Source organism: Trichomonas vaginalis, chromosome IV, assembly GCF_026262505.1.
Source record: "Trichomonas vaginalis G3 chromosome IV, whole genome shotgun sequence".
Lineage (NCBI taxonomy): Eukaryota > Parabasalia > Trichomonadida > Trichomonadidae > Trichomonas > Trichomonas vaginalis.
In genome coordinates this window covers 11,129,039-11,146,059 of record NC_067206.1, presented here as the reverse complement: position 1 = coordinate 11,146,059, position 17,021 = coordinate 11,129,039, and the positions used below count along the sequence as shown (strand labels likewise).

At 30.6% G+C, this 17,021-nt stretch overlaps 11 protein-coding genes across 11 annotated transcripts, besides 1 other annotated feature; 7 read left to right on the top strand and 4 right to left on the bottom strand.

Moving 5' to 3' along the window:
- Positions 1 to 32: 32 nt before the first annotated feature.
- Positions 33 to 2,039, bottom strand: TVAGG3_0070260 (ATP binding; the record flags this gene model as incomplete). The annotated part of the gene is made up of 1 exon (XM_001324283.1): positions 33 to 2,039. The coding sequence occupies one exon, from the start codon at positions 2,037 to 2,039 to the stop codon at positions 33 to 35; it is 2,007 nt and encodes a 668-aa protein (XP_001324318.1).
- Positions 2,040 to 2,310: 271 nt separating this feature from the next.
- TVAGG3_0070250 (uncharacterized protein) lies at positions 2,311 to 2,933 on the top strand (the record flags this gene model as incomplete). The annotated part of the gene is made up of 1 exon (XM_001324284.1): positions 2,311 to 2,649. The coding sequence occupies one exon, from the start codon at positions 2,311 to 2,313 to the stop codon at positions 2,647 to 2,649; it is 339 nt and encodes a 112-aa protein (XP_001324319.1).
- An 865-nt stretch (positions 2,934 to 3,798) lies between these two features.
- On the top strand, positions 3,799 to 4,035 carry TVAGG3_0070240 (N-acetylmuramoyl-l-alanine amidase family; the record flags this gene model as incomplete). The annotated part of the gene is made up of 1 exon (XM_001324285.1): positions 3,799 to 4,035. One exon carries the CDS (start codon positions 3,799 to 3,801, stop codon positions 4,033 to 4,035), a length of 237 nt encoding a protein of 78 aa, XP_001324320.1.
- A 24-nt stretch (positions 4,036 to 4,059) lies between these two features.
- Positions 4,060 to 4,275, bottom strand: TVAGG3_0070230 (uncharacterized protein; the record flags this gene model as incomplete). The annotated part of the gene is made up of 1 exon (XM_001324286.1): positions 4,060 to 4,275. The coding sequence occupies one exon, from the start codon at positions 4,273 to 4,275 to the stop codon at positions 4,060 to 4,062; it is 216 nt and encodes a 71-aa protein (XP_001324321.1).
- A 365-nt stretch (positions 4,276 to 4,640) lies between these two features.
- On the top strand, positions 4,641 to 5,987 carry TVAGG3_0070220 (uncharacterized protein; the record flags this gene model as incomplete). Its single annotated transcript, XM_051221679.1, has 1 exon — positions 4,641 to 5,987. One exon carries the CDS (start codon positions 4,641 to 4,643, stop codon positions 5,985 to 5,987), a length of 1,347 nt encoding a protein of 448 aa, XP_051106665.1.
- Positions 5,988 to 6,137: 150 nt separating this feature from the next.
- Positions 6,138 to 17,021: part of a mobile genetic element that runs on past the window's edge.
- TVAGG3_0070210 (uncharacterized protein) lies at positions 6,881 to 7,078 on the top strand (the record flags this gene model as incomplete). The annotated part of the gene is made up of 1 exon (XM_001324288.1): positions 6,881 to 7,078. One exon carries the CDS (start codon positions 6,881 to 6,883, stop codon positions 7,076 to 7,078), a length of 198 nt encoding a protein of 65 aa, XP_001324323.1.
- On the top strand, positions 7,111 to 7,782 carry TVAGG3_0070200 (uncharacterized protein; the record flags this gene model as incomplete). The annotated part of the gene is made up of 1 exon (XM_051221678.1): positions 7,111 to 7,782. The coding sequence occupies one exon, from the start codon at positions 7,111 to 7,113 to the stop codon at positions 7,780 to 7,782; it is 672 nt and encodes a 223-aa protein (XP_051106664.1).
- On the top strand, positions 9,249 to 10,679 carry TVAGG3_0070190 (phage tail repeat-like family; the record flags this gene model as incomplete). Its single annotated transcript, XM_051221677.1, has 1 exon — positions 9,249 to 10,679. One exon carries the CDS (start codon positions 9,249 to 9,251, stop codon positions 10,677 to 10,679), a length of 1,431 nt encoding a protein of 476 aa, XP_051106663.1.
- TVAGG3_0070180 (uncharacterized protein) lies at positions 11,066 to 11,731 on the top strand (the record flags this gene model as incomplete). Its single annotated transcript, XM_051221676.1, has 1 exon — positions 11,066 to 11,731. One exon carries the CDS (start codon positions 11,066 to 11,068, stop codon positions 11,729 to 11,731), a length of 666 nt encoding a protein of 221 aa, XP_051106662.1.
- Positions 12,308 to 14,620, bottom strand: TVAGG3_0070170 (uncharacterized protein; the record flags this gene model as incomplete). Its single annotated transcript, XM_051221675.1, has 1 exon — positions 12,308 to 14,620. The coding sequence occupies one exon, from the start codon at positions 14,618 to 14,620 to the stop codon at positions 12,308 to 12,310; it is 2,313 nt and encodes a 770-aa protein (XP_051106661.1).
- TVAGG3_0070160 (integrase core domain containing protein family) lies at positions 15,399 to 16,907 on the bottom strand (the record flags this gene model as incomplete). The annotated part of the gene is made up of 1 exon (XM_051221674.1): positions 15,399 to 16,907. One exon carries the CDS (start codon positions 16,905 to 16,907, stop codon positions 15,399 to 15,401), a length of 1,509 nt encoding a protein of 502 aa, XP_051106660.1.

Here is a 17,021-nt window from a genome sequence, read left to right as displayed (position 1 = left end):
TATATAAACAAACAAAAAAAATATATATTTTATTAATACAAACCTAAAGCTTCATCCCAAAAGTTTTCTCTTGGGTTTCTCCTCTTGCTCACCAACAAAGGCATCTTGAGCAGTTCCTCTTTCTTCTTGCAGATCTGGATAATGTTGTCCTTCAGAAATTCGCAGACTTTGTCAACAACATTCAGCAGATCTGGGAACTGAAACTGAAACTGGGCAGTTGTGAGTATGTTATTGTTCTCATCAAGCATTTCCAGCAGCCTTTTCTTCAGTCCGTTGTCTTTTCTCGGCTGATCTTGGCTAATTTCTTGTTTCAACTTGGAAATAAACGAATTAAGTTTTTCAAGATGCTGTTTAACTTCATCTTTGAGGTCTATACTACGTTTTGCCTTTGAAATTGATGAAGATAATTTTTCAATTCTGTATTTGTACTCTTCCTTCGAATGTCTGATGTTTTCATTACTGTCAAACCATTCTCTGTTCTCTTTAGCCCTCTGATCTAGTTTTTGGAATGCTTCTTCCTTTAATAATTCCTTTTTCATGTCTCTGAGGTATCTTTCCGCTTCAAATATCTTTGACTCAAGCATGTTCTTGAATTCATAGCTTTCAATAACATCTTTGTCGCGTTTTTCCAGGTTTTTCTCAATAAATTTGAATTTTTCGATTTGATTTTGCGAAAAATCGTTTGGAATTGTAACTTTTACGTCACCAACAGCTCTGAAAACTCCATTTGAGTCAACAAAAACCTGGTAATCGCTGTCATTTGACTCGACTTTTACATCACACGAGAATTTTGCATTTTGAATGTTGCAAGTCTTTGGTTTTGTCGGAATGAACTCAAGAGCATCGAAAACCGTTATATTTCCCTCAGAAATTTCGATTGGATAAGACAACTTGTCTGCAATCTGCAAAGAAGGCTTCATAGCGCATCCAATTGCCACACACTCATCGACATTGATGTCAGATACAATCGGAATTCCGATTTCACTTATCTTTTTGCGGAATAACGGAATTCTGGACGTTCCTCCGATGAGTTCTATGAAGATTGGCTGGACATCACTGATTTTGATCAGTTCTATTACACTTGATGCACAAATTTCTGCGGATTCTTCGATTAGAGCTTCAAAATCTGTTCTTTGAAGGACAAAATTGATGTATTTGTCACCATACTGGTATTCAAATGGAACAGATGTGTTGACTGAGAGGGTTTTCTTGGCTTTTTCAACAGATTTAAGAAATTGAAGCATGGACGAGGGTTTGTCGCTAGGATTGATGGAGTATTTCTGTGATATAAATTTGAGGAGATTCTCAATTAGAAGTTCAGTGATTTTGTTGCCGCTGATATCATCATTTTGCATGTTGACAATTACTTCAATGGAATTTTGGGACAATTTGAGGACACTAGCCTTTAATGAAGAATCGCCAATGTCAACTACACAAATGGCCTGAGATTGCTGGGGATCTTCTGGTAATTTATCTTTATGAGAGTAAATATATGTTGCTCCTGCTGCAACTGTTGATGTAACTAGTTCGCAATCTATACCAGCTATTTTTGCTGCATTCAAAAGTCCAATTCTTTGAATATTTGAACAAAATGTATCAACTGATAAATATAACTTGTTTACTTCTGGATCATTCTCTTTAGAAATGTTAATTAAGTACTTTAATAATGATGCAATGCACTGTTCTGGTGTAAAAATGTATTGATTAGTAACATTTTCAATTAAAATGCCAGTATATCCGTTTTTTAATTCAACCATAGAAAACTGAACATGAGAGGCTATTCTTTCTCGTTCTGCTGATTGATATTTTAATCCAATCAATTTTTTGAGACATGTAATCGTAGAATTGATGTTTTCGAGTTGGTTCTGTTGAGCTAGATCTCCAAAAAAGCGCCTTTCGTCGCCATACGATACCAAAGTTGGTGATAACCTTGTAGATGAAGGATTTAGGCAGACTTTGATATTTTCATTGGTGTTGGCTGCAACAATTGCATTCTGATTTCCAAAATCTATGCCAACACAGTGAATGGAATCTTTCATTATATTTTTATCAGAAAATAAAATAGATGGCCGGCCAAAATAAAATTCAAAACAAAATTTTTCAAAGTTCAACCATTTAAAGCTTATTAAATAAGTCTAAATCAAAAATTGTGCACTTATGCCGTATCTGTTTTTCTCAATTTCGAAAATTTATTGATTTTATTCTTATTAATAGCAATTTTCGAGGAAAGAATCAAGTACTTCAAATAGATTTTTCTTTTTAGAGTTATTCGTCTGATAAGGTGATATTATTATTTTTTATTATTTTTTGATGTCTTCAAAAAAATTGAAACCTATCAAAATTAGCAACACTGATGATAGTCAAAATATTCAAATATGGAAACTGTTAGCTCATAAATACTGGGGAACTCTTGTTGCTTTTCTAATTTCGATTTCAGCTGGAATAGCGATAGGAGCTTCTTCACGTTCAATGATCGAATCATATATTTATGGATCTGTTGTTGCTGTCCAAGGTATTATTTGCTTCCTTGCATCATTTTTTTACTCAAATCTTTACAAAAGATCAACACTACGAAAATTTACAATATATTTACTAATAATTGCATGCTTGATTCCATCAATTTGTTGGTGTGGCTTTTATTTAGAATAGAACCCTTAACCTCACGTTCTACATGTCTAATTCATTCTAATTTTATATGATATATGATCTTTATCAAGCATCACGTCTAGTACACATATTTTTAATCAATATATTTTAATTAAATTCATGAAAATCTAAAAAAAAATCGAAATTACATTTCGAAAGTTTGAGACTAATCGAAACTTAAACCAATTAGCAGATACGGCTAAACTATAACAATGGCTTCTTATTAACGAGATTTATTTGTTTTTTCTTATAGTAAAATTTGCTCTTTTTAGAGTTTATTGCTCTTTATTATTTCCAATGTCAATAATTCTTTATGTATAAATTAGATTCCCAGAAACGAGCAAAGTTTTTTTTTACCATCGAAAGTAGTATATGTGGAAGGGTTGTGTGACTTTTTTTGTAAACGTAAGAATTCTTACAATATTGAACGATTTTGTATCATTTTTTTACATATGAAGTAAAAAATGTATGGTTCTTACGGTTTTTATTCTTACGTTTTTGAATAAATCAAGATTAAAAAAATTTTAAAAATTGTAAGACATTTACACTCAGCCCAAATGTAAATCATTAAAAAAATTATTTTATCATCTTTTATAAAAGAAGCTATATATAGATGATGTTGGATATTCCGCGATTAATTAAACATTGTTTAAATCCTGAATGGAATCAATGGAGTCATAATCAAAGACCTCATAAACGAGAAAAAGAAATTGAAACTAATGATTATTTGAATTTATGAAATCAATTATTTGATTCATTCTTTCTTCAATCTCTTCTATTCTTTTTGTTAAATCATCAATTTTCATTAATAGGGTGATTCTTGATTGAGGAATAGATTTCAAACTAACCACTCCTTTTATTTTTGAAATTTTGAATCCATCAACTTTAAACATTTTATTCAATTTACACGTTGTCAATTCTTCAAATAATTTTTTATTATTAGCATAATAGTCATTAAATTCTTCAACAGATGAAAAAATTTTTATTTCAGTAATTGGTTTAACAACGTTTATTTTTTGTTGAACATTTTCACTTTCATTTATTTCTTCCTCCTCTGTTTCATTTATTTTTAAAATCGGTTTCATTTAACATTAAATAAAAATTAGAATATAAGTGATGAAAATGAATTTTTTAATTAATATTAAATCAGAAATGGCGGCAGGATTCTTTAAAAAATTATGGGATGGAATTAAGAAAGCTGCAGGTTGGGTTTATAAAAAGGTTATTAAACCTGTTGCAAACTTTTTGGCACCAGTAGCGAAAACGGCAGGAACTATCATAGGTGGTGTATTAGGTACTAAAGCAGGTAATCCAGCGATGGGAGCACAAGCAGGTAACGCAGTTGGTGGAATTGCTGAAGGAATACTTAATAAAATAGGAGGTAGATAGTGGAAAAATAAATAAATATTATTTTTATCTTAGTATCGGTTGTAGTCTTTGATAAACTTTTTCTCCTTTATTTAAAATTTCTCTTATTGGGGCAGCTTTTGGTGTTATTGATTCAGCAACGTCACTAATTGCTTCTTTATTCTTAAATATCCAATTTGCTCCCTTCTTCAATGTTTCCCAAACTTTACTCGCTCCTCTTTTTACTCTATCCCACAGTTTCTTAAATATACCTGCAGCCATAGTTGATTATTTCATTAAAATTAAAAAATTCATTTCTATCTTTTAATTTTGATTTTTTATTTATTAATAAAATGACGACTAACTATTTGGTGCCAAACACTAAACCGATTAATGGAAATGTATTTCATTCATTCGAAAAGATAAATGAAATATTCGCAAAGAATGATGGTAGAAGATATTATAGAGAACTTGAAAGTTCATGCTATGACTCTGATGCTCCATATTTTGATGATAAACAAACTCATTTAAGAATTACAAATCCGGCTCATGATGTGAACCAATTAGGTGACACATATATTAAACGCAAAGTTAAAGCAACTCTAGTTTCAAATAAAGCTTTCACATGTGATACCGCTTTTAAATGCATGCGTTTATTCGTTGGTTACAAATCATCAAATCAAAGCTTTAAACAATTAGAAGTAGAAACTGAAAGAGGTGATGCTGGTTATCTTCAGATGGATTGCGCCCGTGAATCTTTCGCATTTGCAACATATAAACCAAAATCAGAAAGGAAAGTTAAAAAGTTTGTTCATTCGTTATATAATAATGTTCAAAAATATGATAACTCAGTATGTGGTAAATATATTGATCCTTCAGAAGTTTTCAAGAAAGCAAATGAAGAAGTTGATGTCACTTTTGATATGATTATTCCGGTAAATGATTTGTTAGCATTTCAGGCGTTTGATGATTATCCTAAATCATTTGGTGATATCATTCTTAAATATTATGTTTTCAGGGATACTTTAGTATTTTGTCAGGTTGACCCGTTAAGAGTTGCTGATTTACAAAATTACGTTTATGAAAAGATAACTGATGAAAATTATGAAAAGATTATGAATCATGTTTATAAATATGATCGCAAATTCCAACAAATCGGACTTCCTGCCAAATTAATTACAAGCTTAGCCGCTACATCTGCTGACGCAACAGTTGATAACGTTATTATTTCATGCACAAAGATGGAAGTTTTAGAGGATAAATGCATTACACCAGGATACGGTTTAATTGAAGAATCAGTTAAAGCAATACCACGTTTATTCAGTAAGGAAGATCCATTCATGATTCCAGCTCAACATATTGACGTTCGTTCACTAAATGGAGGTTGCATCACTCCTGAAGGTATTAGCTCAGATTTCTCATACGCTCTTCATAATGTTACAGATGTTGTGTTAGCATTTCCGAAGAATGCAATGCAAAGAACAGTTTTAGAAAATCCAATGCTTCGAGGTCTTCAGGTCACTATAGATTCCAGAAACTTCCCCGATCAAGCGATGACCACAGTGGGTGACATATTCTTTACACGTATGCTTCAAGCTTCTGATTTAGATGGAGTGAATGAATGCACGGAAGAATACGAGGACTCATTAACTAGACCACTGAATGATGATGATGGCACGCCATTAGCTAGAACATGGAAAGACCAAACTTCATTCTTATGCACTATTCCAGTTCAACGTGATGGAGCGGGTATATTCTTTGATGGATTAGAAACTTTCAACTCACAAGTTACAGTACAAGTGAAAGCTTATCCAATCATTCAGGGTGAAAATGACACTTACTGTTCAAAGGTGACAAATCCTCCTCAGGTTTGGTTTACTAGGACTACATATTGGACGTGGACACCGGATGAAGGTTTGAAATATCATCCAACAGGTACACCACCACAGTATAGAAGTTCATATGATGAAATATTGATGAATAGAAATGTTTAAAATTATAAATTTATTTTTGATTAAATGGATTTAAATTCATACACTCCTTATGAAGAATTAGCAGGAGTATATAATACATACATAGATGATATGATTAATGAAGCATTGAGTGATAATAGAAATGCTTTATCTAAGGAAAAATTAATGAAAATTCCATATTCTGAATGTTACTTAAATTCAATCACTGCAGCAATTGGTAAACAAAATAAAGGTAAAACATTAACGATATTAAAACAAATTATCATTATTGCTAACACTTCCCCCCATTCACATGTGTTAATTTATATCAACCGTTCAGGTTCACCTTCAGATGATACATTTGAATCTTTAAAGCATTTAATCAAAATTCCAATTATTTATTTATCACAAGAAGAAGCAGAAGATTATTTAAAAAACTTTTTAATGTATAAAGAATTATATAATACAATCAAAAAGCAAGGATTAGAGGATAAAATTATTGATAAACAACGGGATGAATTATTTGAAACACTTTCTATTTCAAATTTTGATAGAGAATTTTTGCATTCACTCATTTTTCTAGATGATGCAGTGAAATCAAAACTAATAACAAATGAGAAATCATATTTTAATCAGTTATTAACTCAATGTCGACACATTCAGTGTTCATTCTTTATGGCTGTTCAATATTTCAAAGCATTAAGCACAAACATTAAATCAAATCTATCAACACTTTTCATTTTCGGTGGGTTTAGTCGTCAACAGTTGAACGTTATGCTTTATCAAGTGAATTTACCAATGAGTATTAATGAACTTTACACACAATATCAGCAATTAGGTGAACATGGAAAAATAATAGTTGATTTAAATAAAGGAGGTGTTAAATTTGATTAACTTTTTTACAATTAATTTTTATTTTTTATTTATAATTAAACATGACAGAAATAGCAAATCTTCTACAGGTTCCATTAAAACAAGGGACAAACAAAAGAGGTGTATATAATAGAACTATGAAAGTTCCCGATGGAATGAAGGAATTAGTTCATATTGTTGCTGGTCTTCAAAAAGATGTTAAAAATCAACTTCATGAACAAATACAGGGAATAATAGATTCAAAAGTTCCAGCAAAATAAAAGTTTAAATATATTTTTTTATTCGAATATAAATGAGAAGACGTTTCACTAGTCAAAAGAACACTAACGCAAAAGCAGAGATTACGGTTGGTTATAACGTAAATGATGATAAATCACGAATTATTCAAAATGTTAAAGTTAATGTTAGCCCTGAATTAACAAGGTCAGCAACTCAACCAAATTTATTAACTCGTGACTTACCGAAGAATGAGGAGAATGAAGAAAACCATGAGAATGGAGACCCAATCATTTTATCTGAACCCGGTAAAGAACCCGTTGAAATTCCCACTTATCCAACATACCCCCCACCTCTTTCATCAAACATCGAGAACCCATATAAAATAGATATTAATTCTGAATTAATGAAAATTTACCGTGATATAATAATTAATAATTATGATTCAATAATAAATTTAATTGACCAATCTGGTTTAATTATTTTACCTTATGAATCATTAATTCACATTATCGCCATTCTTTGTGATGTTCAAGATTCAGACGTTAAGATTCAATTTTTCATAGATGATGAGGTTTCATGCTGCGGAACAGTTGCAAAAATAAATCCTATAAAGGATATTAGCACAATTAAGATAACAAAGAATGGAACAACAACTGAACTTCATTTAACATATAATAATATTTATAATAAAATAGTTGATGAATATAAAATATCACTTAAAAAATTCTTTGTTAAGGCTATTTAATATTCAAGCATTAACATTATTGAATAATAATCCTTTGAATCATAATCAATAATAATTGACCTTTCACCAGTTTCTATCGTTTGTTTTATTTTTTTTGTTCCCCACTATCCGGATCGGTCATTGTAATTGTTTTTGTTATAGTATCAGCTTTATCTTTAACTTCAATCTTTTTTCCATCGGGATATTTAAACCAAAATTCCAAAAATTCGATATTGTCAATCTGTTCATATTTTAATCTATCAATTACATTTTTAATACCATCTGAAAATCTTATGAAATGGTCATTATATGGGTTTGATTGAACTAAATTTGAATGAAGTGAAATATAACCTGTTGATGAATATGACACTGACTCATATTTTCTGAAAACACTAAAATTTATAACATGAATGAATTTCTTATTCGTTGAATTTATGAATTCTTGAGGTAATCTTATTCTAGTTTTATTTATCACTGGAAAATAACGCTTTACCATATTTTTAATCGTAATAAAAATGTCAATTATCAATATTATTTCGAATAATAGCTGTGAATTAAATTTAACAGTTAGCGGAATTTATAATGTTACTCTCGTTTCTGTGAGTGGTAAATTTAATCCCATTCTTTTAGACCCTTCAGATTATATATCATTTATTAAAGATGACCATGAAAAAACGTATGATATGTATATAAATAATATGATAGCGAAATGGGATATTAACATGATTTTAAGTTATTTAAATGAATCATTTATCGTATGGTATGAAGAAAATTTTAAATCAAAACCTGATAAACTTTTTGAACTTGATGAAATAAATAACCTTATTAAATTTCCGCTGAAAATTAAATTTTGTACTCCTCATCTTCGTTCATTGTTGGGGATATTAAATTTTGAAAAAGATGCTGGGGATGTTTTGTATTCTGACACTGGTTCCAATTTCATTTTAATCAAATGTGATAAAGTTAATACCCCAATGAGATTTTCACATCAAACATTAGACCCTAACTCTTACCCATCAATACAAAACATTTTATCCATCAACTTAAACACATTTTCTTTATCATATCCGTTTCAATTATCCGGGAATTCATTTATTCTTCATTCAAAAGATTTATCAAATATTAAATTTAGAATAACTGACCTATTTGATTGTGATTTAGAATTTATGAATGAAATATTATGGCAATTTCAAATAGAAAAAATAGCTGATGAGATAACGGATTAAATATTTATTTTTAAATCATAATAAACGATTAAACAACAGCAACCACAACAACTTAAGGCACAAAGCACCCAGGTCCTTCAGACCATTACATACGCCATATATGCATATAATTCGAAGATGGCAGAACAAACGCAAAGGTTGAAATATGGAGATTTGGAGATAGTATTGAAAAATGACCATTTCGAATTCGTTTGCAAAGGTGGTGCAGTGATATCAAATATAAAAGAAATTTTATTTATGAATTCAAAAATTAAAGGAATAATGGATGATATAACATCAATTCCACCAGAAGAACAAAGATATTACGCATTAAATGCATTTCCTAAAGTTTTGAAGATTGGAAGATTTAATTTAAATGAGGAATTCATAAAAGGTTTCCTAAATGACATAATGAAGAAGGCGGATAAAACATATGTGGATAGTGAGTTAAATAAGAAGGCAAATTTGGTTTATGTTGATAAAAAAGATAATGAAATTAAAGAAAAGGTTGAATGGTATCATGAATGGACATTTGAGACTTTTAAAGTTAAAGCTGATACAGGATGGGTTTCAGGATGTTTAGACCTTAAGGCAGATAAAACATATGTTAACGATGAGTTAGAGAAGAAGGCGGATAAAACATATGTGGATAGTGAGTTAGAGAAGAAGGCGGATAAAACATATGTTAACGAAATATACCAAAGTTTGATAGGAACAAAAAATATTGAAACTATTGTTGGTGACTTTTCTGTCAATGAAGAAAATAAATATTTTAGATGGCAGTTTGTACAATCCTTAAAAAATGGTACACGGTGTAAACTCATTCCGAAAAATAACAATGAAATGTATGTAAGCTATAAAAAGAATGATGGAACACAAGTTAAAGTTCCATTAGACAACAACTGCTACTTAAACTTATATGGAGACGAACAAAAGAAATATTTAAGAGTTTATGAAATGGTAGATATGACATTGCCTGACCCAGCTCCAGCACCATATTATTATGACTATGGAGATGACAACAGAACACCATATGTAGATGAACAAAAGCTAACATTATATTTAGATTATTATAGATATAAAAGATATAATGCAATAGAAAAAACGAGAATAGTATATTATTATACAGATGACAGAAATAAATATTATAGTCAAGATTTTACCTACCCTGAAAACATAAGATTATATTATAAAAAATATTCTAACACAAACCAGAAGAAACCTGAAATAGTTGCACTATATTTTAAGTTCAAAAGAGACAATCCTATAATATCTCATATGTTTGATTTAATGAACCCAGTAGGTTCTATTTATACATCTATGGATGCAAGAGGTCCTCAAGTAATGTTTGGTGTTGGTGTATGGGAACAAGTAGTCGACAGGTTTTTGTATTGTGCAAACTCTTCAAAGGAAACAGGTGGAAGTAAAACGATTTCAGGTGAAAATTTACCTGCACACAGTCATTACATAGATTTAAGTACATCTCAAGCGGGTTGGCATAAGCATAGATATTGGGATTGGTCAGGAATGACAAAAGGTAAAGTATATGATGTTAAAGATGATGTTAAGTTTGCTATAAATTGTTACTGGAGTGACACTCAGGGAGAAGGAAACCATACACATTTCGTTTCAGGATATACACAAACAACGGGACAAAGTAAAGAATACATGCCACCATTTATGACTGTATTCGCATGGTATAGAGTTCAATGAACGCTCAATGTTTGTGAAACAAACTTTAGAACGGACTGAAAGTCCTGAGCTCCAAAAGAGCGAACGGTATAATTTAAATTTTTATTTTAGTATAAATGACAAAAATAATTAAGCCAACTATTTCTAAATTAATGATACCAATGAAATCATTTCATGGAGTACTTATCCCAGGTTCTTCACAATTAGCCGGGGCAGGTGTTGTGACTCAAGGTGGAACATTAGTGAATCCATTCAAATTATTAACTAAAGATGAACTTAATAAAATGATGATAAAATAACTAATAACAAAATTTTATTTCAGTGCTATCATAAAAAACAGGTGAGATCTCACCTCTTCACCTCAACTTTATTTATTTTTATTTTTTATTTTGTATGTAAGAACAGAAATGTCGGTCGAAGCACAGACGTTCACGAACAAATCTAATGGTGAAACATTCACAAAAGGCACTTATAATGGTATTGAAGTCTTACGTAGAGACAAGGATGGTTACATTAATGCAACAAAGATGGTAAGAGAAGTGGGAAGGTTAAACCATTTAAACAGATTTCTCAATAGTACTAAAATGCAGGAAATTATTGAGTTTTGGATGAATGAATACGGTCGAGCCAAAAGTGGCTCAACCTCAAAACAAGCATTTTATGAGCTTACTAAGGGCGTTATAAATGAATTCAAAGGTATTTACATACATCCTGACCTCGTTCATTTTGTTGCTGAATGGTGCTCTGTAAAGTATGCATTTTATGTCAAAGATATTATGGACTCCATAGACAAGAAAGTTCATGAGAAATTAGATGAAGAAGAACTCGAAGATACAGTAGAGAATACTAAACATTTGTTTGAAGAAGAAGTTAGAAAAATGTGTGAAAAACAATTAGAACACGAACGTGAGATATGTTATGGTTGTAGAGATTCTCCATACGAACTAGACCAATGGGAACAAGAAGATTTAAAGAGAGAATTTAGAGAATATGAACTCGCTAAGATAGCATTAGAAACTGCAGAAAAGAAGTTAAAAGTTTGGGGTCGTTTTGTACAAAAATATTGTGAGTAAATGAACCATTTATTTTTATCATAAACGACCAAAAATATATGTTTACGTTAATGGTTTCGGGTTATTCAATAATTAATTGTTTTTGAAGAACCGAAGGTGCTACCATGTTACCATGTGCTACCAGGTCATTTAACATCTCTGAAAAAATGAGACAACATGACATTTTGACAACAACATAGGAGGAGGGTATTTATGAATTGTTTTTGAAGAACCGAAGGTGCTACCATGTTACCATGTGCTACCAGGTCATTTAACTTCTTTTAAAAATGTTGACAACATGACATTTTGACAACAACATAGGAGGAGGGTATTTATGAATTGTTTTTGAAGAACCGAAGGTGCTACCATGTTACCATGTGCTACCAGGTCATTTAACTTCTTTTAAAAATGTTGACAACATGACATTTTGACAACAACATAGGAGGAGGGTATTTATGAATTATTTTTGAAGAACCGAAGGTGCTACCATGTTACCATGTGCTACCAGGTCATTTAACATCTCTGAAAAAATGAGACAACATGACATTTTGACAACAGCATAGGAGGATTAATGCAAAAATAAATTCAAATCATACTTTATAAAGCTTCATTTACAGGTATTTCATCATCAGTAAATGAACCCTCATTATCGTTTGGTTCAACCTGTTTATATAATCCTTTCATTTCTTCTTTCAAAACATAACACCATGTTTGTTTACCGTCTATTCTTCTATGTTTCCTATCACATTTATCCTTAATACTCATTTGGAAATTCTTGTCTTTCATGTCTGATGGTTTGCAGAATAGAGCATTTTCACACGTCATACCTGCACACAATTCATCATAATGTGTATTTATCCATACATCTAAAGGATTTGTTGATAATTCTATTAAATCTTGTTTGGCTTCAGTCATCGGTATGATTCGTACATTAAATGATGAAAGGTCATATTGCATAAAATACGTCAGTAAATTATCATAAAATTCCTTAGTGCATGAATTCATCAAATTCTTGAAATAATCAAATTGACCCTTGAATTTACCATTGACCCTTAAAACCACGTATCTTCTGTCTCCAACTTCAATTTTGACAGGGTAAACGTTGTTAGTTACGAAAATGAAGTTTGCAACATTCTGAGCAGTTCTTCTGGGTTGATTCTTTTCATTAATTCTAATCTCATTATCCGTTATAATTGATTTCAAAGCGTTGAAGTTTGCGAGTCTGTCTTCACCTACATTCTTGAGTTCATTAAGTACAAAAAACATTTTATTCTCAACTACTGAATTGAAATTACCCGTTAACTCACTTATTTCAGTAATGTTTTTGCATGAATAACCAGCGAGAAGTTCAGAAATAATGTCTGTAAATCTGTTTTTACCTGTTCCCTGAAGTCCTTTCAAAATAATTGCTGTTTCATTCTTGATTCCAGGATGTTGAATCATTGATGCAATCCAGCCGAGAAGGTATTTATACACTTCATCGTTATTATCACAAATGGCTTCTTTAATGAAATTCATAAACATCTCAATTTTTGAGTAATCAAGCTTTTCGAGAATGTTGTATTTATAACCCTGAAACGTTGAGAAAACATCTGGGGAATCAGATTTAAAGCAAACACCCTTAACGGTTAATGAAGATAATTGATTTAATAGTACGTCCCATGCTGTTATTGTTTTACCTTCTTCTTTAAATAATTTAATCATTTTAAGTGACTCTTTCATGTTTGATTGAAGAACGAATGATATTTGATTCATTTTGTTGTGGATATTATAGTCCTTTTGAATGAAATATTTGTTTCCACAATCTACAAAACGGATTACACGTGATAAATCCTCAATTACTTCAGAACTGTTTTTATACTGATGATTTTCAGCCTTGCGTCTAATATCTGTTATCAAAAACGAGTCATCAAGTTTGATATCAAATGTTATTTTTGGCTTACGTAATAATGGCAAAACATATTCATCATAATATTCCTTTTGATATAGTTTTAGAATCTTCACCAAAACAAATGGAGAAGTCATTAAATGTGCATATCTACTACGTGCTTTTTCAAAATTACTTTTTGCATTTTCTGTTAAACTGCAGAAGTTATAAACGTTATCGTATGCTTCATTAATCAAATGATTAGGTAACGAATTAATTGCTTGAAACAGTGTGAATAATGTAACTTCTTTTTCTAAATTCATGTTTCCACCGTCATTATGTACTTCAAAATCACAGATGCCATCAACTATGCTCTGGGCAAGTTTATCGTCAATGTTTACATCTTTGTTTTCATTCATTATACTCTTTATTTCTTCGTTCTTCTGTTCAACTCTTACCTTAATATTCAAATCATTTAATATATCATTCACTGTTCTGGTTATGGTCGAGTCATAACTTCCACGAATGAATGAGTATGTATTGATTGGTTCTGTTGCATTCTTGCGAACTCTTGAATCAGCCATAACTACTAATGAACGCTTTGAATCAGCCATAGAAGTCATTATGTCAATATCATAATCATTGCAGGAATAGCATTTAATCATTCTGTTCGAAACTGCATAGAAGAAATTAGTGTTGCAATAAATGTGAAGACCTCCTGAAGCGGTTTTAACTATAACGTCTTTATCCAAAAGTTTTGATAGAATGTCTTTTCTAACTGTTTCTTTAAGTTCATCATTGTACGATTTATTGATATCAACATCTATAATAGTTAAATTCGAAATTTTATTTACTAATAAAGCCATACCAGTTTTCCTTCCTCTTCCTCCATCATGTTTGAGGTAGTTATGTAAATCAATCTTGTTTTCACCAATTCTTTCGTTGAGGGTTTTAGTTTCTGCCACAACTAATTCCTCAGCTAATGAATCAATAACTTTTTCATCAGAAACGATATAGTTGCTGTTGTTGTTTGTTGCCGTCATTTATATAGGAATAAAAAAATAAAAATAACTTTAAAACTAACTTTATTTTTGGACTGCATCATATTTCCTATGTTGTTGTCAAAATGTCATGTTGTCTCATTTTTTCAGAGATGTTAAATGACCTGGTAGCACATGGTAACATGGTAGCACCTTCGGTTCTTCAAAAACAATTCATAAATACCCTCCTCCTATGTTGTTGTCAAAATGTCATGTTGTCAACATTTTTAAAAGAAGTTAAATGACCTGGTAGCACATGGTAACATGGTAGCACCTTCGGTTCTTCAAAAACAATTCATAAATACCCTCCTCCTATGTTGTTGTCAAAATGTCATGTTGTCTCATTTTTTCAGAGATGTTAAATGACCTGGTAGCACATGGTAACATGGTAGCACCTTCGGTTCTTCAAAAATAATTCATAAATACCCTCCTCCTATGTTGTTGTCAAAATGTCATGTTGTCTCATGGTAACATGGTAGCACTGAAAAAATTAAATTTGGATTGAGTTTAAAAATTCATCTTTATTAAATTCATCTCTTCCAATCAATTTATTTATTCTATTAAATTCTTTTATTTTTGCTTCACTCAGTTTAATGATTGAACGGTAAGTTTCTAATTTTTCGATTATTTCTTTCCTCTCTTTATCGTTTTCAACCCCACCACATTGCGGCTTCTTTTTGTAATAGCATATTTTTGATTTAATTTTGTTTAGTTTCTTTTTATATTCATCGTCTGGACTCTTGGCTGCTTCGTTGTCACTCATTTCTTACGAAATAAAAAATTAAATATTATTTAAATATAATGGAGTAATAAAATAAATCGGAATTTCTATTAATTTATTGTTAACTTCAACTAATACATTACCGTTAATATATCTAACAAATTCAGCTATTGTGTCAAATCTTCGTCTTCTTTTTATCATTGATTTATCAGTTTTTCCATAATCGAGATGAATCAAAACTTTATCCCCTTGTTTAAAATTCATGAGCCCCGAATTAATTTGTTCACGTTTAACATCATTTAACCTTTCCATTTGCTTTCTAATATATTCCCATTCTTTTGAAATATCATTTTTCATTTCCACCGGTTTCATGTTTATGGTTCTATGCCATGTATTATTGTAATAATATACTAACTGCTGTATGATGGAGTCATGATTTCCATCCCAGTATATCTGACCGTTAACCCCTAACACATCTCTAAGAGTTCTCATTACCGCATCAACTATTTTATTATGAAACGTATATGGAGAGGATGAAAAGTAAAAATTAATTTGTGGGAAATAATGAGCCATAGCTGCCTGAAATCCTTTATCACCATCACCCCTTATATTATCTACTCTTTCATGATCTAGTAAGTATTGTATAGCTCTTCTTGTTTCCTGTTCTGTTTTCCCTTTCACTGGAATGCAATATAAATATCTAGTGTTAATGTTAATGGCAAATAAATAAGTAACGTTTCCTTTTGAATATTCTAAATGATCGATTTCGTATGAATATGGATATGGTGCAAATGAAGGGCGACTAAATTTTTCCTTTAACGGTTGAATTTTTGGGTCAATTGGTTTATTTAATATTTTGAAATCCTTTTTAAAATCTTTTTGCTTCTTTAATGTTTGAAATGGATATAATAAAGTGAATGATGAAGGATTAACTGAAGGAGGAGGAGGAGGTACTACTGTTGGAGGTTTTGGTGTTGCAAGTGCTTTAATTTTATCTGCTTTGATTTTGGAATTCATTCCTCCTTTCATTAATTCTGGATGTATTCTATTCATTTGTTTTAAATATACTGTATATAAAGGTTTGATATACTTTCCCGCTTCGAGTTTATGTTGAAGGATGAATTCCAAAAGTTGATCTTCATTTAAAAGTCGGGCTGAATATGGTTTAACTAATGAATCATAAATTAAAGCTTGTGCTTCATTTATGGTCTGAATGACCTGGGCGTTTTGCACCTTTGTTTTTTGCGGCTCAGGATTATATAAATTATATAATTCATCAATATCTTCTTCTGTTAATACTTTATTTTTGAAATCTTTCAATTGTTTAAGTTGTGATTTAGTTTTTCCCTTTGCATATTCATTATTTTTAATTTTGTCTTTAATTTTAGAAATTATTTTATCATGATATTTCAAAATTTCATTTTTATAATATGGATAATAATAATCCATATCATCACCCGTTATATTTTCATCATATTTTTGGAGATATGCTTTTAATTCATAATAAGTAAGAAAATTTTGATTAAATACTAAATCATCAATTAAAATTTTTAAATCTACATTATCCATTTATATAAAAATAAAATAAATGTTTTAAGGGCGCCCACCTCTTTGATCAAGAATCAAAACCATTATTAACGGTTCCTTTTGTCTCTTCTGTGGCATTTCATTAAAAATAAAATT